This window comes from Juglans microcarpa x Juglans regia, chromosome 4D (assembly GCF_004785595.1).
Source record: "Juglans microcarpa x Juglans regia isolate MS1-56 chromosome 4D, Jm3101_v1.0, whole genome shotgun sequence".
Lineage (NCBI taxonomy): Eukaryota > Viridiplantae > Streptophyta > Magnoliopsida > Fagales > Juglandaceae > Juglans > Juglans microcarpa x Juglans regia.
In genome coordinates, this window is record NC_054600.1 from 9630846 (window position 1) to 9654869 (window position 24024).

The window sequence follows — 24024 nt, forward strand, 5'->3', positions numbered from 1 at the left end:
CTCAATAAAAAAAATATTTTATATGATCAATAATAATAAATTAGATGAAAATTACATTATTAATTTATATAATTACTATATAATTAACTAATTGATATTATATATAGTTCGTTCATAGAATATTAACAAGCGTTAATAACATATTTAAAATTTTATATTGTTAATAGTGATAAGTTAGATGAAGATATATAAAAAATATTGTTAATTTATAAAATATTAATAAGTATTAATAACATATTTAAAATTTTATATTGTTAATTGTACAATTATTATATAAATAATATATAATATTTTGTTTTATTTTTTCATTCAATCCGGCCCGGTTCCGAAAATTTCTAGACTGGATAGAAACTTTTTGATCTTTTAAAATGTGGACCGATTCGATTTGATCCAAACTGAAATAATCGGTCCGTTTGATCCGAACAGACCATTTAGTACCCCTACTTACAACTTTCTCTAACTAGTCAATTTGCGCATGTGACTGCAAATATCATTTTAAATTTTTATTTCCAAAACAAACCCCATGTGGCATAAGTTAGAAGCGACTCATTGTGCTTCTCCGCTCTAAAACCCTACTCGCACACCACCGCTACAGTATCTTCGAAACCCTAATGGCAGCGAAAACCCTGGAAGAATCGGACGTCGGAATCTTCTGCTACATCTCAAAGCTCCCTGGCTTTCGTGGAATTCTCAAACAAAGGTCTTAGAAGAAATCTGATTACTCTATTAGTTCATTTCTTGGTCATGCATTGGAATGATTTACCTAAAGATTTAAAATCTCTGCTCTTCTTGACCGTTGAAAGATGTATGAAACATATAGAACTGAGATTAATACAAAAAAAAAAAAAAAAAAAAAAATCCTTTGTTATTTTATGGCTTGATGTCTACCAGTTATTTTCTTAGATATTTCTTGTCCTCTGTTTTCTCTCTCTAACCAAAGAGAGGGCTTGCTTTTGTTTTTTTTTTTTTTTGCTGTTTTAATATCTGCATATTATATCTAAGCTACGTTGCTGTTTTTTCTTGTTGGCTTCGAAAGAATTAGCCTTATTGAACGACTTTACCATTCTTGTAAAGTTTTTAATAACCATTTTAATTTCTTTTATTGTCGTCTATGTATTCCCATCGTATTACAAAGCAAGTTCAATTCTATGGCATTTCCGTACGATTCTACATCATTTAGAAGAAAGTTGTAGACATACTCTTAAGCCCATCAGACAACTATTTGGTGCTGTCTCGTAGTTTTTCGTAGTTTTTTTTTTTATAAGTTGGTGCTGTCTTGTAGTTATATTAATGGACTCATCTATTTCTTTCTCTTGGAATTTGATCTAGGTATTCTGATTTTATTGTAAATGAAGTAGATAAGGAAGGAAACGTTGTTCATTTGACCTCATTGGACGCTCCACCAGAGGTATTTAAGCTTGATGTTATTTATGGATTGGTTTCATTTTATACTTTTAGTCTTTATTCTGATTGTAGTATCATTTTCTAATCTACTCAGATCAGTGAGGAAACCGTGACGAAGATAGATGATACAGCTAATAATAAAAGTTATGCTTCTGAAGTTGATACTTTTAGATCTTTAGCTGGTGACTCTGATGCCAAGCGTTTGGAAGCTCTTATTAGTCAAATTAATACTGGTGTTGAAGAAAGTGTTTCACCAATCATTCTCTCCCCAGATTCTGATAAATCTCATCGAACGGTTGGTTTTGGAGTTTGGACTCATTTAATTCATTTATAGGTCTTCTTTTTCACTACCATTATGTTCCATATGTGTCTGGTGGAGCTTTGTCACGACTTTGAGAAAATCGCTAGTTTTGGTGAGAGACAAATTTTGGCAGACAGTTTTTGCTAGGTCTATTCTTTGTGCAATTGCACCTGAGGATTGGAGTCATTGGACCAACCATTCCAATGGTTTGCTTTTGGTTGAGGACTGGGGGGGGGGGGGGGGGGGGTTATGAGCACAGACAAGTTAAGAAAAGAATGCATGCATCTCAACTGACTGAACTCAAACCTGACAGGATCTCAGTCAAATTGGTTTGGTTTTCTTTATTGTGCTGCCAATTTAAGTTTGGATTTAGGTTCCAAAAATTCGTTGCCATGCCCAGGTTGTTTAGTTCTGTTTCTGACTACACTTCTGTAAACCTAAAGTTCAAGTCTTTTACCTAGTTCCATGTTAAACATGCCCTTAACATTCACTTTTTTGTGTCTTTCAGGCAATGCACAATTTTTTTAAGCAAAATTTCAAATTCCTTGTCACCGATGTGGTTGATGGACCTGATGCCTCATCAAAATGCATCCGCGTGAGATTAAATACAGGAGGTCATAAAAATAAAGGCAGAAACTCCAAGAAACGGAAAGAAAGAGTCGATATGCCCTTTGATAGCAGAGGCTCCGAAAATTGGTCAGAGACTGATGGCAAGTTCATGAGGTGATGTTGGCAAAGTTCCTTATTTTCTTGCTATACTCTTATTCATCGTTCTGCCAGTCGAATGTTTCTTAATGATTTCAAGTCTTCATGCATTAAAGAACCAGATCTAGCCTGGTTTGTATATGGTTTTCATGTTTGACACAGTGAAACCCATTGAACTTACATGTATGAAATGTAGAACCGCATCAGATCAATTTCTTCTTTGCTCATTCAAGATTTGAACTTCCATACCTCCACTAAGCATATTCACGACATGTGTGTTTTAGGTGGCGTTTGGACTATAACTGAAATATCCTGTCAATATAAATACTCAGATTTCATCTTTACAAGGAGAACAAGGAGACACAAGAAGCCTTAGGAGTGATAGGAAAAATGCTTGGCATCCAGGTATGTTAAATTTTTTTGTATTGGAAATGGCTTAGTTCTTATCATTGGCTCCTATCTATGATTCATGGGACATTTTTCTCTGAGAATTGATGTTAGCATAGACTATACATCACAGCAGATAGGGATTTAAGGCAGGTTATTACCTAGAAGACCTTGTTGTGCCCCAAGGGAAGACTAGATGCCAGTTCTGTCCACCTCTTTCCTTTGCACAAAAACTGAGTTATTGCACTCTTTAGCTATATACAGGTTTGGGTATTGAGGTACTCTCATAATACCTTATTACTATTCTTTATTTTATTATTTACTTTTCACCTACTTTTTACTACTATTCATTACTTTTCACTACTATTAAATATTCTATCATTATTTTTTCACTACTATTCACAAACAGTCTCAAACACTTTCACTATCCAAACGTATACCAAAATATAGAAACATGAAATAATCAGAATTTTAAAGGAATTCTTGAAGAAAACTTACCTTAAATCTGATTAGAGGTTGCACAAACTCTGAAGTATTGAAGGTTGCACAAACTTTGCAGCGTCTAGATATTCTTAGGGTTTGGATAAAGGCTGTTGAAGTATTGTTGTGCTAGGGAAATTAGAATATCAAACTGAACCAATTGATGGGGATAATTTAAAGATTATTTAAGATTGAAACTTGATGAAAACTCTGAAGTTCTGTCACCAATAAGTGACAGCAGCAAGAGGGAAGAAAGTTTGCAATATAAGGCCTGAAATCTGGAGTTTTAAATCTGGACAAATTTAATGACAGGTGTTCAGATTTGTTTCTAGAGAATTTTGAAGGAAAACGTTGCCGGAAATCAATGAATTTCCTGACCTCTAGGATACAACAACTTCTAGAAATGATTTCTAATAATTTTTTTCTCTTACCAATGATTGAGAATAGAGGGCTGACAGTTTGGGGAGAGGGTGTTTACGGTTCCTTAGTTGGCTAGAGTTTATTTTTAAGAAGTGAAATGTAACGATCCAATGGAGCCAAGCCACACTTGGCCTATATTCCAAAAGAACTAGTCAAGGTTACAATTGGAGCTCCTTTAAATCACCATTTTTTTTTATAAGTAAAAATATTGTATATATCAAAAGGAGAAACCAAGTACACTGAATGTATACAAGAAAACACCTTGCCCAAAATGACCCAACAAGCCCCTAATTCCCCAAAAAGCCCATAAAAAAAACCAACCCAAAGTACATCAGACCTGACCCCAATCCTTGTTTCCCGTATAACTAAAACTCTACCCGAACACCAACCCCAACACCTTGATTCTCGTATTCACAATACCCTCTCTTTAGACTTCCCTCTAGTTGAACTACCACCCTTAGCATCGTAGTTGATTGTTGAAAAGAGACGATGTAACTCCCTGCTTTTCTTGAAGCTTGATTTGGTTTCAAGTGTGCGGCTTGCCTCGATCGCAGTAATTAGTTCGTTAAATTGGTCTTCACATCCTCCATGTGAAATTCCCACGAATTGCTGAATCTCGTTAACTTTAGGCAGAATCCAATCCGCTATTGGAGGAAGAGAGACTAGGGGAGCCACAATATCCCCATCAACCTGCACACCCAACTCTAGACATTCCTCTACACAAGGCACCAACGCCAAACCCATTGGTTCTCCAGTAACTCCATTGGTTCTCTCCAATGGTATCGGAGTCCCATTGGAGATTCTGGGGTGACAACAAGTCTCTTTACCTTTGGGGTGATAGCGGATCCTACATCTCCTTCAGACCTCGGCAGTACACCTTTTTCCTTCAACTTTGACGAGGGAGCCATAGTTTCTTCAGGGACCAAGGGTGTAATACCGACTATCGATCTATCCTGTGTTACATGAGGCGAATGACATTCCATTATTGATGTCTCTACGCCAATTCCCGATGTAGACCCAATTTCAAATAGCCCAGATTTCCTTTTGACCTGCCATACTCTCCTGGATCTGGTTATAGGGACAGGGCCGAATCCAATCTTCCGTTTTCCTTTTTCTAAGTTTAAAGGATTCGGGCCTATCATGTTTCTTACCACCCTGTTGCCTCTAGCTGAAAGGCGATCTATTTTCGTAGACAAGAAAGTTATCGTTGTCTTCAACTCGACAAGTTGGGTTTCCATCTCCTTTAGAGAATTGTGCATCTCGACAAGCTGGTCTTGAGGCGTGATTGACAGACCCCCCACACTCTGAACCCCCGAAGCATGTCCCGTCTTTAGATTTGCCGCATAGGATTGCCTCGCCACAGAGGATGTACTTGGGTCTTTCTCCATGTTCTCCCTCCCTGCTATACCACCTTGTCCTTCCAAGCCATCACTCCCTCTCTTGCCGAAGGAAAAATGACGCAGCACCTCCCCCATCCTTCTCCAACCACTGCCCCCCTCTTCAGGAATGAAAATAAAATTCCTCCTCCCCCCACCACCATACTCCTCCACCACCATATATCGTCCGTGAGCATTCGAGCAGCGATGCGCTGTGAAACTGCGTCGACCTTCCCGGATAGTGGAGAAAAAATCTTGTTTCTTATCCTTAGTACACGCTTCTATGGCCTTGGCCAGCCACTGCACTGTTGTCGAACCCAGAACCAACTTAGATATCACCCTTCGACTCCTTTCAGTAATGGCCAACATGCTCCCCTCCTTTACTAATGTAAAGGATTTAGATTCTATGGCCAACTCCATAGAAGAACCCATACTGACCCACTCCCCTTCTTCAACAACCATTCATCATCTCAGAGAAGCACTGCGAAGTTGTGGACTCCAGGTCGTGCTCACTGCAAGCACTGCAGAGTTGTTTCCAGCTGCAAATCGTGCTCACAGAAGACGCCGGAGCCTTTAGGGTCGACGGCACGACCAAATGGAGCCTTCAGGAGGATCGCCGGAGTACTGTGAGAGGCAAATCTAAGACGTCGGAGGTTGAACCGACGCCGGATGGCCCTCAGCGAAGTCGCCGAGGTCCGTCGGCTTTATCTATGCCGAAGGTGCGGTGTGTCTTGCCGGCGAAGGGTGGGTGTCGGCAGATCTGGTTCCTTAGGGTTTTAGCGCTTCGTATTGTTTTCTCTCTCCTATGGACCGATGCCGGACGGCCCTCAGGGAAGTCGCCGGGGCCCGTCGGCTTTGTCTGTGACGACGGTGAGAGGTCACTTGCCGGCAAGGGTGGCGGTGGCTTCCTTAGGGTTTTATGTATGAGAGAGTTTTCCTTGCTTATGGAGAGAGTTTTCACGTTTGACACCTTCTGTAGAAATATTTTATAAAAGGTGAGAACTTCTCCTTCTCCAGAAACGTAGAATCTCATTCATTAGTTTCCTATTCTCAATGTAATAAGGGATATTACAAGAAAAGTCACAAAGGTAGCTGGGTATTATTTCTTGGCTGGCTGCAGTTTTATTCCAAATTTTCCTATTTCAACATCAATAAAATATCTTCTTACCTATCAAAAAAAGTTTTATTCCAAATTGTCATACTTTGAAGTCCCTTTTGTAAGGCTGAAGGTCATAGAGGAAGACATGCATGAAAGATGTTCTTTCTTAGACTCCTAACTTAGGTAGGAGAAGATATGTACTATGTGCAGCCCTCAGTAGCTCTTGACAGATAAGTTTTAGGACTTCATTTGTGCAGCTCTCATTTGCTCTTTAAACCAACTTATCTTCTAATTTCTACTGTATTTTTTTTTTCTAAATAGACAGATTTTAACAAATAAAACATAAAGAATCTCTTGACACCATTATTAAAAATTCCTTTCTAGAAATCCAAATTCTAGATATGGGAGGAAATTCTTAATTTTCAAAATATAGACCCGAGTTTTTGGGGTGTGACAGTTTTGGATAAAAACCAGACAAAATGACCATTTAAAAAAAAAAGTAAATGCAATGATTAAAACTTTTTTGAGAAATTAGGGATTATTTTCCATTTTTCTTTTGTTTTTTAAAATCTCTAAACAAAGCAATAATTGAGATGGCTCAAAAATGTAGAACTTGTTAATCATTTTTATTTCACATATTCCTTCTAAGTTCATTCGAAATTTTCTTTTACAGCCAAGATCATTTGGGTTCGCAGGTACGAAGGATAAACGGGCAATCTCTACTCAGAGGGTAATGAATTCTTGCCATAACTACTTGTGTTGCCTTTGAAAGTTGTTTGGTTGTTTGTCTCTTCATCTATAATGGATGTATGCAACAATTTTTTTTTTTTTTTTGTCCTTTATTAACATTCTTATATGCATGTAGTTTTCTTTAGCCAAATGTGTAGACAGGCACACAATTTTCTTTAGTGAATCAATGACATAGGCAAGAACTTGGTTAAATTAAAAAATGGACACATCCATATTCTCCATTTTTAATAACTCTGGAAGTATGTATGTTTCAAAAATGGATTTTACGTTTCCCTTTCCATGACCTTTCTTATACCCATCTCCGGCGCTCCTCATCGGAGTTAATCTCCCTACTCAATTCTGGTTACTTTCTTTGACTTTTCTCCTCTTCTTTCTGATTTCTTGATGCTTCTCGTCGGAAATATCCCTCCTTTTCTTTACTTCTCTATTAGTCATCTTATTGGAGAATTGAGTCGGTGTCGGGTGTTAGGAGTTTTCGGGTGGAGTTGAAGTCTTTTGTTTTTGTGAAGGAGGGTGGTAACCGTAGAAGAGTAGGAGTGTTCTAAAATCTATCTATCTTCAATTTGAGACGGCCTCTTGGGTGGCTAGGATGGTGGAGGATTGTTTCAAACATCCATGGAAAGCTGGGTTCTTCAGAAAGTTACGGTTGGATGTTGGTGTTCTTACTATCCAATGTAGCATAAATTCGAGCGGCTGTTACTTGTTGGTAACTGAGTTCGGGAATGGAAACAAGGGGTGTGTTTTGTCTATTCTAGAAGGCATTAACAGTCAAGGTTGGGAAGGTTTTGCTTATAACGTTCGAATGGTTGAATGTCCTTCATCCTCTATTTCTTCAGCTGAAAACAGAGTGAAATTCCCCTTGTTTAGTTGAAGGGGAAATGGTGGATCGTCTGTCGTGGTTGGGCCTTCCTCCAAAGGTGTCATACGTGGCACTATTGAGGAGTACGGTACCTGCTCCAGCAGAGGACGCTGATCGGAAGTTACAAAAATAGGTGAAGGATATGCTATAAACAGAGTGGGCGAACTACATGCTGAGAACTGTTAGCTTAAGTTGTCAGATTATTGCTCGGTAGTGGGGGACGTCGAAGGGATGTTGTGGGCAGTGAAGGCTGAACTGTTGGGGGTGTAGGAGACGCGTGAGCTTATGGCCAAGGTTGATGTAGGATTGGGCTCAATTATGAGCTTGGGTCGTGGGCTGGATGGACCTGTTTAGACTGGGTTAAATGGAAATAGTTTGGTGGTTAGGTTGAAACTGAAGATGGGCTGCCCGACCCAAATCTCAGGGCCTGTTCTCGAATGGAGAATCAAGCCAGCGTCTGGTTCCTTCTTGGGCCCGAGCGTGATGTCTCCCCAAGCGCCGCCATCGCTTATCCTCCCGGCCGGCACAGACAAGGTCATCGGATGTCGGCGACCCTCTGGATGACTCGCCGGAGCACCTCTCTGCACCATCGAGCGAGATTTGTAGAGGAACGGCTAAGGAGACTGTTGAGGTTGCCCTAGAGCCCTTAGGGCCAGCACAGAAAAGGTTGCCTGACGTTGGCGACCTTCTGGATGACTCGCCGAAGCACGTCTCTGCTCCATCGAGCAAGATTTGCAAAGGAACGGCTAAGGAGATTGCGGAGGTTGCCCTAGAGCCCTTCAGGCCGGCATAGTAAAGGTTGTTAGACATCGGCGACCTTGTGGATGACTTGCCGGAGCACGTCTCTGCTCCGTCGAGCGAGATTTGTCGAGGAATGACTAAAGAGATTGTTGAGGTTGCTGGAATTGAGTTCCTTCCTCGTTCTGTTGCCGTAAATGGGTTGCCATAGGCATTAGGAGGCTATTTGCAGCCCATTGTTAGTTGTGGGAGTCTTATTGAAGGAGTGGGGATGCACATCCAGGATGAGTCTGAGTTATGCGAGGATTCGGCAGGGGTTCCCTCCTCTTCTGAGAATGTACTGGAGGTTGCGACTAATGGGTCTGGGAAGGAGCTTGATCTTCAGTTGGTTTGTAGGGAGGTAGAGGAAGGTAATGCTTACTTTCACTATGGCGTGGATGGGCCAAGGGACGACCTTAACCCTTTATGTTTGTTGCTGCTTGGTTCACACTGGGTAGATTTTCAATCAGACTGGGTCCTCCAGAAAGTTGATGAAATAAGGGAATGTGTAGGGAAGAAGGAACCTTCGACTGCTGTTTACATTAGGACCATATACACCAGCAAAAGACCTCTTGTAACCATCATCCGCATTAATAAAAGAATAAGCCACCAAGAATTCCTCGACATACTCCTCGATCAGATTGGCCACTCGTGTATCCCACAACAATAGGATACCTCCTGATGCCCCTTTAGAGTTCAGATAAGCCCAACCCATATGAAGACATCCCCACAAACTACAAACAATACTTCTATCGATGAACTTCAGTTTAGTTTCTTGAAGACAAATAATATCAGCCTTCCAACTTCTTAGCAAATTTTTGACACGGAGGTGCTTGGAAGGATCATTTAGCCCCCTTTCATTCCAAGATAGAATCTTTGGTTTCATTGATCACTTATGTTCTCCCTAACGTTACTCATTCCCCTGCTTGCACTACCTTTCCAAACATCATAATTAATGGAGCAAGCAAGTCTCTTTAACTCTCTTTCTTTTTTGGCATAAGATCTAGCCAAGAAAGGCTGACCAGCCTCGATGGCAATGAGGAGGGCTTTAAATTGGTCTTCAAAACCCACATAAGAAGTACCTTGGTCTTACATTGGGGGCTCCTCATAAATCCAAGGTGATTTGGGATGGCGTCATCGAAAAAATTGAGAATAGATTGGCTGGTTGGAAAAGGATGTATCTTTCGAAAGAGGGAAGAATCACCCTTATTAACAGTACGCTATCTAATCTCCGCACGTACTTTCTTTCATTATTCCCAGTTCTGGTTGCAGTGGCTAATAGGATGGAAAGAATCTTCCGTGCTTTTTTGTGGGGTGGATTGGAGGACGAGAAGAAGTTCCATTTGATCAAATGGGACAAGATTTGTACACCCCTCTCTTGTGGAGGGTTGGGACTTAGAAATTTGAGTATTTTCACTAAGGCCTTGCTTGGGAAATGGTTGTGGCGGTACCACCAAGAAAGAGATGTTTTATGGAGGATTGTGGTTGATGCTAAACTTTGGAGCACTTGGGGAGGTTGGATTTCTAATGAAGTGCGTGGATCGTATAGTGTGGGAGTATGGAAATTTATTAGGAAGGGCTGGGAGGATTTCATTCGTAATCTCATATTTGTGGCGGGTACTAGGGTCAGATTTTGGGTTGACGTTTGGTGCGGAGACGTTGCTTTAAAGGAGATTTGTCCTTCTCTCTTCAGAATTGCATTGCATAAGGAAGTCTCTGTTGCTGAATATATGGATTCCTCGAATGGCCTACTGCAGTGGAATGTATCATTTATGTATGCTTTGAATTTGGACTGTGGTGTGGAGGACAAACTACTATGGATGCATCCAGGGAACAAGAATTTCGCAGTTAGATCCTTGTATAATGTTATGTTTTCTCATCCTTCCATTGTCTTCCCTTGGAAGTGCATTTGGAAAAGCAAAGTGCCTCTAAAAGTTGTTTTTTTGGTTGGCTGGCCTTATGGGAAAATTCTGATTATAGACAAGTTGAGGAAGTATGGTTTTTTCATAATGGATTGGTGCTTTATGTGTAAACGGAATGGCAAATCGACGGACCATCTTCTTCTCCATTGTGATATGGCAAAGAGAGTGGTGGATCTTTTGGCTTGTTGGAGTGGAATTACGGGGAAATTGCCAAAGAACGGATGTTTGGAATATGGTGCCTCTATGTTTTATTTGATATTTATGGAATGAGAAGAATGGAAGATGTTTTGAAAAGAGAGAACAATCATGGGGAGGGGGGATTAGAGACTACTTTATTTTTACAATCTTTGTTACTTTGGGCTAGGGCTATTGTATTTGAGGGGGATAGTTTTAATGACGAGTCCTTAGGGAAGCTTATCCAACAATATACAGCATCGCATGAAGACTAGAGGCTTCAGTAGCAGAACTCGTGGATCTCTCTAGTGGCTCTCCCCAATATGGAATATCACTTCCCTTAGAGCTGCCCAAGACTAGGAAATTTATACATTTATAGATTTCTTCAATCTTTTGTATAATTGTAGAGTGAACGGAGGAGTTGATACGATTTTGTGGTCACCGTCCAAGAAGGGAAGATTTACTATACAGTTGTACTATAAGTCCCTTATGAAACACTTTACAAGAGCGTTCCCATGGAAAAACATATGGAGGACTAAGGCCCCTTAAAAGCTTCCTTTTTTTTTTTTTGTATGGATAGCTTCATTAGGGAAGATTCTCTGACCTTAGATAATTTACGGAAATGCTGAGTCTTGTGTTGTATTGATGTTATGTGTGCAAGAACAATGGGGAGTCTGTGGATCATTTATTACTACATTGTGACGTAGCCATGAGTTTGTGGAACAATATATTTGCTAGAGCGGGGGCTCCATTGGGTGATGCGACGAAGGGTTGTGGATTTTTTGGCTAGCTGGCAAGGCATCTGAAGTACCACTCAAATTGCAGCTATGTGGAAGATGATACCGATCTGTCTATGGTGGTGCATATGGATGGAGAGGAATTGTCAAAGTTTTGGGAATCGTGAACGGACAATGGACGAGATTAGAACTTTATTTCTTCATACTTTATTCCATTGGTCGATTGTAATAGACTTTAATAGTATGAATGTACATGATTTCCTTGTATCTTTAGACACTCATGCATAGGTGTTGCTCTTGTATATGTCTTGTGTACTTAGCTTCGCCTATTTTAATAAAATTCTTGTTTACTGATAAAAAAAAAGGACATATCTTAGACTTGGCACTTATAGCTAATGAATGCCTGGATGATAGACTTACTTTAGGAGGGACCAAGGTTACTTTGTAAATTGGACACGAAGAAAGCCTATGATCATGTTGATTGGAAATTCTTGCATTACTTGCCTGAGAGATGTAGTTTTGGGTGGAGATGGTGTTCTTGTGTAGTGCATTGTATTTCTTTAGTTCACTTTTCAATATTGATGAATAGCACGATCGAGGTCTTTTTCAGTAGTTCCCGTGGTTTGAGACAGAGTGTGACCTATTTTCCTCATTACTCTTCCTTATTATCATGGAAGATCTAAGCAAAATGATTTCTAGTGCTGCTGATGTCGCTTTCAGTTTTGGATTTTCTGTGGGGAATAAGAATCTTAGCACACCAAATGACATTGATATTGTGTGGGGAAAAATCTAGGTCATATCTGATCTTTGAGGGCACTCCACCTATGCTTTGAAACTGTTTTTGGATTGAAGTGAACTAAGCAAAATTAGAGTCCGTTCTGGAGGGAAACGTTTTCAATGTGGAGAGAGGGCTAGCAATTTGAGGTGTAAGGTATCTTCTTTGCCCAATGAAGTACCTTGTCCTCCTCATGGGTCCCTCTTTCAATTCAAAGTCTATTTGGGACAGCGTGATCGAAAAATTGGAGTGGACATTGGCTGGTCGGAAAAGAATGTACTTGTCTAAATGATGGAGGATCACCTTGATCACAGGCAGTCTTTCAAATATTGGTCTATATATGGGGGGGGGGGGGGTGTTTAGAAAACTGACAGCGTTCAATCAAGTTCTTCTAGGGAAATGATTGTAGTGCCATCAACAAGAAAGGGAGGCTTTGTGGAAGGCTGTAGTTTGGTGGGGCCTGCTGGTCTGTATGTTTATGTTTATTTGTTTTATATCAATTGCTAGTAAATCATAATAACTTTTGGATCAGTAGCCTTTATGTATGGAATCCAACTCCCAACTTCAACTTTTAAGTTTTTTTATTTTTTTATTTTATATATATATATTTCAAAGCCCCATATTATACTGTCAAAAATGGAGAGTCTATGCTTATTAGAATCACAGATCACTGGCTGACTTGGTAGCATATGCGAATTTTTCATATTAAAATATCCCATGTATTGGGGGTGGGGGGGGGGGGGGGGGGGGGACAGGGGAAGGGGTTAGATTTATCCCAATGGTAGCAAGAGTAACAATAATATTTATCATGCGACTACAGTGGGTATAGTGAGCAAAATAATACGCAATGAAAAAGGAGAGATTGAATGGGTTAGCAATTACTTATATAAAAAAGGGTTAGCAATCAAGTTCGGGCATAAATATCAGATGAAAGTCTTGAAGTAGTACAAAGTTGTTAGTCATTTCACGAAAGATGCTTCAGTAGATTGGTTCTGTTTGTGTTTCCAGGTTACTGTTTTCAAGCAGCATGCAACTAAATTAGCTGCGCTTAATGCAAGGTTGATTGGTATCAAAGTCGGTGACTTCTGGTAAGGTCAATGAGTTTTGAGTTCTTGTTTTTTTCCTGGCTTTTTGTTGTATAATGTATTCATATGTTATAGCTGAGTTTTTGTCTAGCTATGTCAGGGAAGGACTTCTTCTTGGCCAGCTCCTGGGAAACCGATTTACTGTCACATTGCGGTAAAGGGTTTTTCCCTGAAGTTATATTTTCATTGGTACTTTCGTTGGTCAACATCTCATCTTATCCACTCACTGGACTCACGTATCTTCTCAGAGGAGTTGTTGCAGATTCTGAAGATACCATCAAATTATCTGCAGATGCCCTGGGAAAGCTTGGATTTATCAACTACTTTGGTTTACAAGTACTTTCTTAATCGTCACTCATAAGTGTGTATTTTTTCTTTCTTATTTTTATGTTGGATATTCAATTGAACAGATCGTGTTATACAAGTATTGGTGAGTTGTGCATACTAATTTTTGAGCTAAATGTCAATTAATATTCTTGAGGTAAATCAAACCTTTAAAATTTCTTTGAAGTTCCATTATGTGGCAAAGTCCACTATGAGTACACTTGTAAAAGACTGGAAAATCATTGTCATCCAGTAATGTGCAGCCTGAGATGTCCTATGCCATGCACCTTATGTTTGTATACTAGATGCACGTTTTGTTTCTTGTTAAAATAATTTATTTGAAATATATGCAAATGAGTTCAGCGTTTTGGAAGCGGTTCTGTGCCAACTCACCTAATTGGGGCTACATTACTTCGAGGAGAGTGGAAGAATGCTGTAAGCATGATTCTCGATCCAAGAGAAGGGGATATCCTTTTTATTTTACTTTTTTTTTTTTTTTTTTTTTTATCCTGTATCTTGTGAGGGGAATCTTGTCTACTCAACTCTTTCCAACTCACGAGGTTTGTTGCATACTCTCAATTGCATTACAAGAGCAAATGTTTTTCTTAACTTAGATTTCTAAATACAACGAAATCCTATAGCAAAAGCGCGAGAATATTACAAAGAAAGTAACGACATTGAAGGGACTCTGAGGCAGTTACCTCGGCATCTGGTTGCGGAAAGGGCTATAGTAAGATTCCAACTTTGGTTGCCCATGCATGTCTGTATTCTTGGATTATGCTAATATTTAATGGCCTTGGTTTTCATGACTTTCTTGTTTCCATTTCTTCTGGTGTTACCTCTTGTATACCATTTTATGTACTTGGGCTATGACTATTCTTATTAATACAATCGTTTACTTATAAAAATAAAAAATAAAAGTAGTGTCTTGAGTACCACTTTCTGCTAATTAGTTTCTTGTTAGTCTAATTTGTTCATTATGTCAAGTCCTTTCCCTACCTTATTTGCTGCATTCACTGCGTTGCCTGTTGGGTGTTCCCCATATCTATTTTGATTTTCATGTATTCTGCTTGATAGTTCCAAAGAAAGATTCATGTTGGTCCTGATAATAGTTTGACATTTCTCGTTATTGTCTCATACAGTTGCAGTGCTTGAAGAAATGTCCTGGTAACTACTTGCAGGCTCTGAAAGCTATACCTAGGACATTGAGAATGATGTAAGTGGTTATTCCAGCATATGTTGGAATTTGCTTTTCCCAGTTTGTCTGGCCTCAACTAGAGTAAAAGTGCAGGTGGAGATCGATGGAATGCCTAAATTGACAGTATCTCATTTGCTTGGGTATTAACATTATGTTTGGCCGTAGAAAATTGGGGGGAAATTGGGGGGAAAGGAAGAGTGTGGTGGGAAAATGGCTGGTGGGTGGATATCATCTTTATCCTTTGTTTAGTTGGGTAGAAAGTGAGGGGAGGGAATGGAGATGGTAGGATTCCCTAATGCTTTTTTCAATTCTATGCTTACTCTGCTCTCTCTCCTTCACACACACACACACACACACACAGACACCAGTGTTCATAAAAGCACGCTCTGCTTATCAAAACTGAAGCGCATTTAAAAAGCATGTTTCTTTGCACTTTTTGTCTGAGCTTATGTACCATGGCGCCATATGTTATTAAGTATTATCAATAAACATTATCAGGTATTTGTTGATATTGAAGAATATGTACATACCATGGTGCCACGTGTTGTCATACGTGATGTATATGCTTTGAACCTGGTATAGTAGTCCAAGTTGGCTTTCTAAATGGATTAATATTTAATTGCTTATGTTAGCTAGCATAAAATTAAATACCTAGGGCTGTAATCGAGCCGAGTAAGAGCGAGTGGTGCTTGGTCAAACTCGGTTCAATTATTAAAAAAATAAGGCTTGAGCTTGACTCAAATTTGAATTGTGTTTTTTTGGATGCTTGAACTCGACTCAAATAAGACATTCTCATGTTCAAACTCGACTAAAAATAAAGTCGAGCACTCGACTAGACTCGACTTGTATATCATTTTCTTTTCTGAAAAAAAATGATTTTTAAAATAAAAAAATAAAGTAAAAGAATATTGTTAGTCACCATTTACAATTAAAGACAAATCTATTCTTCAATCACAATTATTGACAAATACGATTAAATGGCTAAAGACTATATGGCTATTTGGCTCTTATCCAACTCTAATAAATTATGCTTGTATAACATATCAGTATATTTATAATATTTATATAATTATACTTATAAATTAGTGAATTATATATCCTCAAATATGTTCATCATAATTTTTTTTTTTTTATCAGTATTCCTAATAACTACTATATATACCACTTACATAGTGAACTATATCTATATATAATGTGATTTATTTTATGTGTTAATATATATGTGTATGCTAATATATGAGCGAGCTAACAAGTTGAGCTGAGCTTTATACGAGAATGTTCACGAAATTTAATTGAGTCAGGTGAGTTTTATATGAGTTTGTATTATTTAATAATCGAGTCTATTTTTTTTCACAAACTACCTATTTAATAATCAAATGGAGTCAAATTCGAGTTTAATCAAGCCAAATTCGAGCTGCCTATCGAGTAGTATTGTTTATTTTCAGCCCTATCAATACCTACGATTCTGGAGCTTTTGGTCATGATCTTTTTGGTATATTTTAATTCAACCATCTACTTCTATTTGATTATGGCTATTGAATATCATGTATGTGTATAGTTTTAGTTTAAACTTTATGTAATTTTTTGATTAATTAATTTTCATGTTGCATAATCCTCTAATAAACTGAGTTAATAGGCTAAATAAATTACCATCTTTCTATTTAAACCACTTTTTTTTATTGTATTTAATATTTTTTTGTTATTATATATCATTTTTAAAAATGTGCAATTTACTTCAATTAAGTGTGCCTAGCGCTTTCACCAACTTTGAGACACTTGCGCACGCACACACACTAGCAGAAGCATAAATGGAGAGAGGTGAGAGAATCATATTTTGATTTGTTACTTTTGGTAATGCATGCTGCCTAATTGGTCAGGTATGTACATAGTTACCAAAGCTATCTGTGGAATCATGCAGCAAGTATGAGGGTGCAAAAATATGGTATGCTGTCATCTGTATATTTGGACTATAAATTTCTAATTCTTTCTTTGGCCGTTGCTGTGCTACTATTTCATCATTTTCATTGCCAAGGTGATTTTTCATTTAAAAATATTCTTCAATTTTATTCTACCATGTGGCAGGAAATAATCAAGTTGTGTTGGGGGACTTGGTATATCGTAAAGGAGATGATACTGAAAAGGTGACAGGACATGTCGATCCTGAATGCGAAGATGACAACCATAACGATGTATATGATTCTAAAAATCCAGATGAAATCTCTGAAACAGATGTTCCTGAAGAAAGAAATAACCTTATAAAGGTTTGATGTTCTATCATGGGTCTTTGATAATTTAAAGTTTTATGCCCCTAACAGCTAACCTATCCATTTGGTTGTGCTTCTAGTAGCATCTCCTCTGATTCAGTTTAGGTTTGTTCTTTTTCCTTTTATTATATATAGTATTCTATAACTATGCAATCCCTTGATGTCTGTTATTTTTTGGATGCCAAACAATTGAAATTATTTTTTGAATGCCAAACAATTGAAATTCTACTCTCTCTCTCTCTCTCTCGGAACTGGGAGCCCGGAACAAAGTCCCGACTAATTCCGGGCATGCACAAGCCCTCGGCAAGGAGTTTCTCGCAAGTGCACCTTGGGTTATTTAATGGAAAATTCCCCTAATCTGATGGCCCATAGAAATTGTTTACACCAAAAGGTTCATACCTTAGACCTGGGGGGAACATATCATCAAGACCAAAGGCTCTTACCACTGAGACAATCCCTAGGGGTACAATTGAATTTCTATTCTTAAACAATTTGCATCATTTTACATCCCTGCAAGTTATTATGCTGGAGGTATGTTATAGCATTTTTTTTCTTACAAGTTAACGAGGAAGAAGTACAAATTCATTGGCTGCTCACATCAATGAAAAATAAGTCTCTATAGCCATTTGCTTTTTTAGATGCTTCCCTATAATACCCAACTTAACTTAGAGGGTGTGCCTTGAGCAGTGTCTCCTCTGGTTCAGGTTGGTTTAATTTGTTTTTCCTATTCTGTCCTATGGTTTCTTTGAGATTTTATCTAGAAGAAATCTAAAGAAGTATATGAGTTCCATCTCACAGGTTACAAGAAATAAACCGCAGATTCATTCATAGCTGCACATTTAGTATAAATAAATTTTCCGATTGTGATTGGTTTTTTAAACCTATAGAAGATCAATAAGAGCCATTCAACAACTAATGTGGTTTTACTTTGATCTGAATGTCTTTTTTTTTTCTCTCAACAAAATATCGTTTTTTGATTGCGCTCTTCCCCAAAATATCATAAAATGTTTTCTCAACTGCACAAAAAAGTAAGGAGTTTTTTTATTCAAAATTATCAAGCTTTTAGTAGCATGCTATTACTGCCCACAATATGGCAGGTCTGTATTCCATCACGTTGGAACGGCATGGACTATCGGATACATCGTTAATGGACTACCTGAACTTTACTTTAAGTTAAAAGTTTTTTTTATAAGACCTGTTAATCAATGATTTGGTAATTAATTTCTTATTGAAAATCCATTGCTTACATTATATAGTTTAGATTTGGAAAATACCTTGGTATTGTTTTGCCTCACCTAGGGCTACCACAATTCATGTCATCCCTATGGAATCACACATTGATTATTGTGAGCCATCAACTTCCATTTCAATACACTGATAAACTTGATGTGGACATTTTCTTTGATTTCCCTTTATGTTCACCTTAGGTAAAGGCAGTGTGAACAGTAATAGGTTGAAAGTTTTAGAATATAACCTTGTGTGTGAACAGAGAGGCGATACCTTTGAAGATTTTAACTAAAGATTACTTTAACACTTCCAGTGCACGCAGTCTATGTAAGCTGTAAATGAGTCTACTCATATATTCTATCCACCGGGTAGGTGTGCATGGCACTCTACTTGTCAGAAAAAAACAAAAAAGTGCATGCTGCATATTGTTTACCATTTTATATAGGACAACAATGTGTGTTCTGAATTACCTTAAGTATAATCTATTTAAGGTTGGCCTGCGGGGGTGGCCAACCGGATTGAGAAGCTATTTTGTGCTTTCTTGTGTGGTGGAATGGGAGAGGAAACTAAATTCCATCTCACTAGGTGGAATAAAGTTTGTTCTCCTATTTCAAATGGAGGTATGGGGGTTCGTAACTTGAGGATTTTCGATAAAGCTTTGTTGGGGAAATGGTTATAGAGATATCAATCTGAAGGGGAGTCGCTTTGGAGGGAGGTAAAGGGAGCTTATGGTGTCTTTGGAAAGTTCATTAGAAAGGGTTGGGAGAGTCTTGTTAAACATGTTAGTTATGATGTTGGAGAGGGTTCTAGGACCCGTTTTTGGTTTGATATTCGGTGTGGTGATCGAGCCCTCAATAGGGTGTTTCTGGCTATTTTTCATCTGTTTTCTGATCAGCATGCATCTGTTTCTGATTTGCTAGTCCGTTCTAATGAATCCTTTCAGTGGGATTTTTGTTTTACTAGAGCTGTACAGGATTGGGAAGTTGATGAAGTTTTAGATTTTTTTTTTTCCTCTTTGAGACTTGGTGGTAATGATGGGTATAGGATGTTATGGAAGTCCAAGGGGAGTAAGAAGTTTACGGTTCATTTGTATTATAAGTTGTTGATTGTTCAGCATTGTCCTCCTTTTCCTTGGAAGTGTATTTGGAGGTCTCATGTACCTTCCAAAGTTGCTTTTTTTATATGGACTGCCTGCCTCTCTTGGGAAAATTTTGACGATGGATAATCTAAGGAAGCACAATCTTATTGTTATGGATTGGTGTTTTATGTGTAAGAAGTATGAGGAATCTGTGGATCATTTACTTTTGCATTGTGAGGTGGCAAGGGCTTTGTGGGATGGAGTTTTTAGTAGAACAGGGTTGGCTTGGGTGATGCCTTTGACAGTGGTTGATCTGGGCTATATGTTTGCTCTCAAGTGGATGTGGCTTGGAAGATGGTTCCTTTGTGTCTTATTTGGTGTATATGGCTGGAAAGGAATGAGTGGTGTTTCAATGATAAGGAGTGTACTTTGGAGGAACCTCGGAATTTTTTTGTGCACTCTTTATTGTTTTGGTTTTCTGCTTTAATGATTAACGGAGCTTCTGCTCATGATTTTTTGTTGACGTTTTCCACTTCTTAGAATGTATTGAGGTGTTTTCTTTTGTATACTTCTTGTGTACATGGACATCGCCTTTTTCATTCAATTTAATAAAATTGTCTTTCTTACTTGTAAAAAAAATGTATAATCTATCTAAAATTGTCTTTCTTGTAAAAAAAATGTACAATCTATCTAAGTACAACTATTTAATCTCATTTTGACGCATGGAAGCTAAATGTGATGGTATTCTGGTGGTTATACCATCGGTTATTTGTCTGATTATGTCACTGTTTATATGATTAATACTAGGTGAGGATATTAAGAGAGCTTTGTTTCTACACATTTGTCAGGTTGTAACAACTGAAGATATTGTTACTGGAAATTATACAATTGAAGATGTTGTCCTCCCTATGCCTGGGTGAGGAAGGACTAACATTTGTCTCCTGTCTTGACAGAGTCCTAATTGTTTTCACTCTTTTCTGACTAGTCTGTTGGTTGTTTTGGCAGTTCTAGGGTAGTTTATCCAAATAATAGCATTGCCAATGTGTATCATGATTTGGCGAAGAAGGTCAGTTATATTTCAGTGATATTATTCTTATAATACAGTTTTATCTTTAGCTGTTTTATCTTTTATGATGCTTGTTGCTTGCGAATAGTATAGTATTTGAGCATCTGGGCTGGCATATCAACAGATTACTTGCTTATTGCGGGCCTATTTTCGGGTTGTCTTCAAAACAAAACTCTTCAGGGCCTTGTGACTTTTATAAAGGAAAGATACTGCCGGACCTGGTTTTACTAAGATATTAATAGGTTTACAAAAGCTTTGCCTGATATACATGTTAATGATCCTCCAATTTAGTAAAGTATGGAACCGGTAAGAACAAAGAAAAAAAGTTTGATCTTAGCCAGCCAGAAGGCCGAGAATGGGGTTGTGGGCCATAACCTATTAGGACAAAGTAATTAATTGATATATTCTAAAGATGCATAGAATGTAATAAATGTCTGACTACAGCAAGCCAACCAAGAGGTGTCTGATTGGAATTAAAGCTTATGCTGTATTAAGACCATTTCTCTGGTTAATTGTTGTTAACTGTATTGATCAGGATGCTATCAGCTTGACGGAAAGTGTACATAGTGTCAAGTAGGTGGCCACAAACTCTCCTATTCTCAGTGAATCACCCTCCTTCCCCCCCCCCCCCCCCCCTCTCTCTCTCTCTCTCCCATACACACTTTGTTTTGTTAGTTCTTATTGCAGTTATGTACATGGGTGATTTTAGGGAATTCTCCATAACGAATATGACTGGAAGTTATAGACGGGTGTTTCAAAAACCAGTTGACTTTGAATGGTATGGCCCTGTAGTTTCCGAGATGAAAATCACAACTATTGATTTTCAGATACAATTGTACACCAAAAGCTTTCTTTTTCCATTTTTGCAGGGAATTACTTGAATATACTGATGGTGATATACCATTAGTGGAGACAGATTTGGACAAAATTTCCGACTATAAACCTATGAAGATGGTTCGAGTTGAGGACCCTGCTGATGGAAATGAGGGCAAAATTGATTGTGTAAAACAAGCTGAGGGGGTTGAAGATGATGATGAGGCAGAGGATGCCGGGGAAGAATGTTTGCCAAATATTGAATCTCATTGCGGCTCTAATTCTCAGAAAGCCCAGATGGCCCTGAAGTTGAGCTTTACCCTGCCATCTTCCTGTTATGCAACGATGGCAATAAGAGAGCTTCTTAAGACCTCAACATCTGTATGTACTTCATTGCAAGTTTTCTTATCTGCCAATGTGCCTCTTTATATTACTACTTTATGACTAAGGGAAACTAAGAGCCATCTTTCCAATCTACCATAAGGGCCATTATATTTGATATGCCAGTTTGCATATACAGTGTGTAAAAGCACATTCAGGGTTAATGCCATGGTGTAGATATTGGGGTCTTGTACCTAGCTTGTGTATATGCGGTTTGGTGTTGAGCCGTGGTATGGTATTGTGTGATACCCTATACTAGTGATGAGCGTAAGTAGTGTATAGTATCTCACTTTGTTTGAGAAGAAGAAGTTTTTGCTCTTTATAATGATTTCAATGGGGCTCCTATTGACTAGTCTTTTCGGAGTATAGGCCCAGATGTGGCTTGGGCCTCCCTTGGAGCTTTACAAATGATATCAGAGTTTACCTCAGCCAAAAGTGTGGGACTCAAGTTGTGTCACCTATGATGGAATTGTCTGACAAGGACATCGGGAATTTAAGGGATGGAGATTGTGATACCCCTTGTGATGAGTGTAGGTAGTGTATGGGATTTCACATTGTTTGGAAGAGTTTTTTTTTTTTAATTTATGATGGTGGGGAACCACCCCATGACAGAGCCCTTAGAACTCACCCATCGAACCTAAACCCCCTAGGAGACTAGCACATCAACCCAACGCCATGACCTCCCACTTATATCGCAGTTTGATCCCAGGGGGAATCAAATCTGTGACATGGGGCTCATGCACACAAGTTCACCCTTACCACTTGGGCTATCCATGGGTGGGCACTTGTTTTCTTGATTCCTATTCTTAGCTATGAAATTATCATGCAAAAACTCACATTGCTCTTTATAATGATCCAATGGAGTTCCAATTGTACCATTAATTAGTCTTTTTGGAGTAGGACCCAAATGTGGCTTGGGCTTCACTTGGAGCGTTACATATTGAAACCTAGCCTATACTTCACTAACAACAATTCTGGCCGCTATCCATCTTAAATTGGTGAAAATATTATTTCTCACCCAGCTAAGTCATGCAGTGAATATGCAACACTCCTGTCATTGTATGCGGGTTGATATAGTGGTACGGTAAATTAACTAGTCCAGGATCAACCCAAATTCAAATCGATTTGAAAGCTGATCTTCAACTAGATCTGGATATCTCAAACTGAACTGTACTCGGGTCAAACCATTGCTAATGCCAATCTGGTTGATTTTGAGTAGCCAGCTTTACATGCACATTTTTAACTTGTTATTTTTTGCTGCAGGTTGCATTTCACAAAACATTAAACTAGTGGCACATTGTTGCCCCGTTGATGAGAATCCTACTGATGGTTTTGTAAGGGACTAAAGTACTAACTTGTATGAGTCGAGGAAGAACTAGTGGGGAGGAGAAAACAAGGGACGCTCAATACTGCAATGCGTTACAGATTTGTATGTATTGTCCTTTCTGTTTTAGGATTTAATCCTCTTGATGTTCGCTGGATTCATGCATTCACTTGTGACAGCAAAACTGAACTATGCATTCATTATTAATAAACTATTTGGAGCCTGGGAGTGGAACCGAGGGACATTTTTCCAGATGATTTGGCATTTTTTATTATTATTTATTTATATACCCCATCTTTGTTCCTGTCGATTTTGTTGTTCTTACCATGACGTGTAGACATTCCAGGCATTCATTGTAGATTACAGTTTGTCTGGAGGCTTGCCGAAAGTAACGAGTTCATCTGCAAGAAGTTAGTGAGAAATAGATGTTGGTTGGTGAGATAGTGTTATATTTTCTCTCATGATTACGTAATTATGGTTTCAAGGCGAGCCATGAACTCTTAAATTATAACCAGAAACAGCCTCTCATCTTGAAGCACTGAAGGCATGAAAACATAACCTTGTTTGTTTTTATAATTCTTTTCAACTCATTTCATCTTATCATTACGTTTTTTTTTAAATTTTTACACAATAAAATAAACAACTTAATTTTTTTAAATCTCAAAATAAAAATAATATTAAAAAAATATATTTTAATAATATTTTATTTAACTTTTAACTTTAATTTAATTTCATCTTATCTCATTTGTTAAAATAAATGATTAAAGGAAACTGTCCTAGTGGAGTCCGCTATGGAATTTGTTTGGTGTCTCGGAGTTTGGACTCATTTAAGGGAGAGATAAAAAAAAAATTATTTTCATCAAGTTAAAAAAATGGTACAATGCTCTATTTTTTTTATTAATTAGAGCAAACACATGAACTAATCTAACTAACTGCCTTAGCACCCTACTTAAAATTGCCTAGCACAACACCTAAAACCCCTGTACAGCTACCAATATCATGAACTTGAAGTAGTTTTCAATTAGAACAATAATTTAAGCAATCATTCATAAACAACTTTTTGCCCAAAACCCTTTTCATTGTTGAGACCAATTCGAA

The 24024-nt window shown here is 38.2% G+C and overlaps 1 protein-coding gene across 3 annotated transcripts; it reads left to right on the forward strand.

Annotated features, from left to right (window-relative positions):
* The first annotated feature begins 456 nt into the window (after positions 1 to 456).
* Positions 457 to 23178, forward strand: LOC121259694 (multisubstrate pseudouridine synthase 7). 3 transcript variants are annotated; one of them, XM_041161402.1, is made up of 20 exons: positions 457 to 700; positions 1330 to 1408; positions 1499 to 1699; positions 2214 to 2428; positions 2743 to 2815; positions 6846 to 6902; positions 13175 to 13254; positions 13352 to 13405; positions 13500 to 13587; positions 13939 to 14041; positions 14202 to 14305; positions 14718 to 14791; positions 16651 to 16715; positions 16856 to 17034; positions 20191 to 20258; positions 20348 to 20408; positions 20944 to 20981; positions 21118 to 21186; positions 21278 to 21602; positions 22866 to 23178. In XM_041161402.1, exons 1-20 carry the CDS (start codon positions 612 to 614, stop codon positions 22890 to 22892), a joined length of 2049 nt encoding a protein of 682 aa, XP_041017336.1. In that variant the 5' UTR covers positions 457 to 611; the 3' UTR covers positions 22893 to 23178. The 3 variants fall into 3 exon arrangements, with proteins under 3 accessions (XP_041017336.1, XP_041017335.1, XP_041017337.1); XM_041161401.1 differs by having other exon boundaries at positions 459 to 700; positions 13343 to 13405; XM_041161403.1 differs by lacking the exon at positions 1499 to 1699 and having other exon boundaries at positions 460 to 700; positions 13343 to 13405.
* The last annotated feature ends 846 nt before the right edge of the window (positions 23179 to 24024 follow it).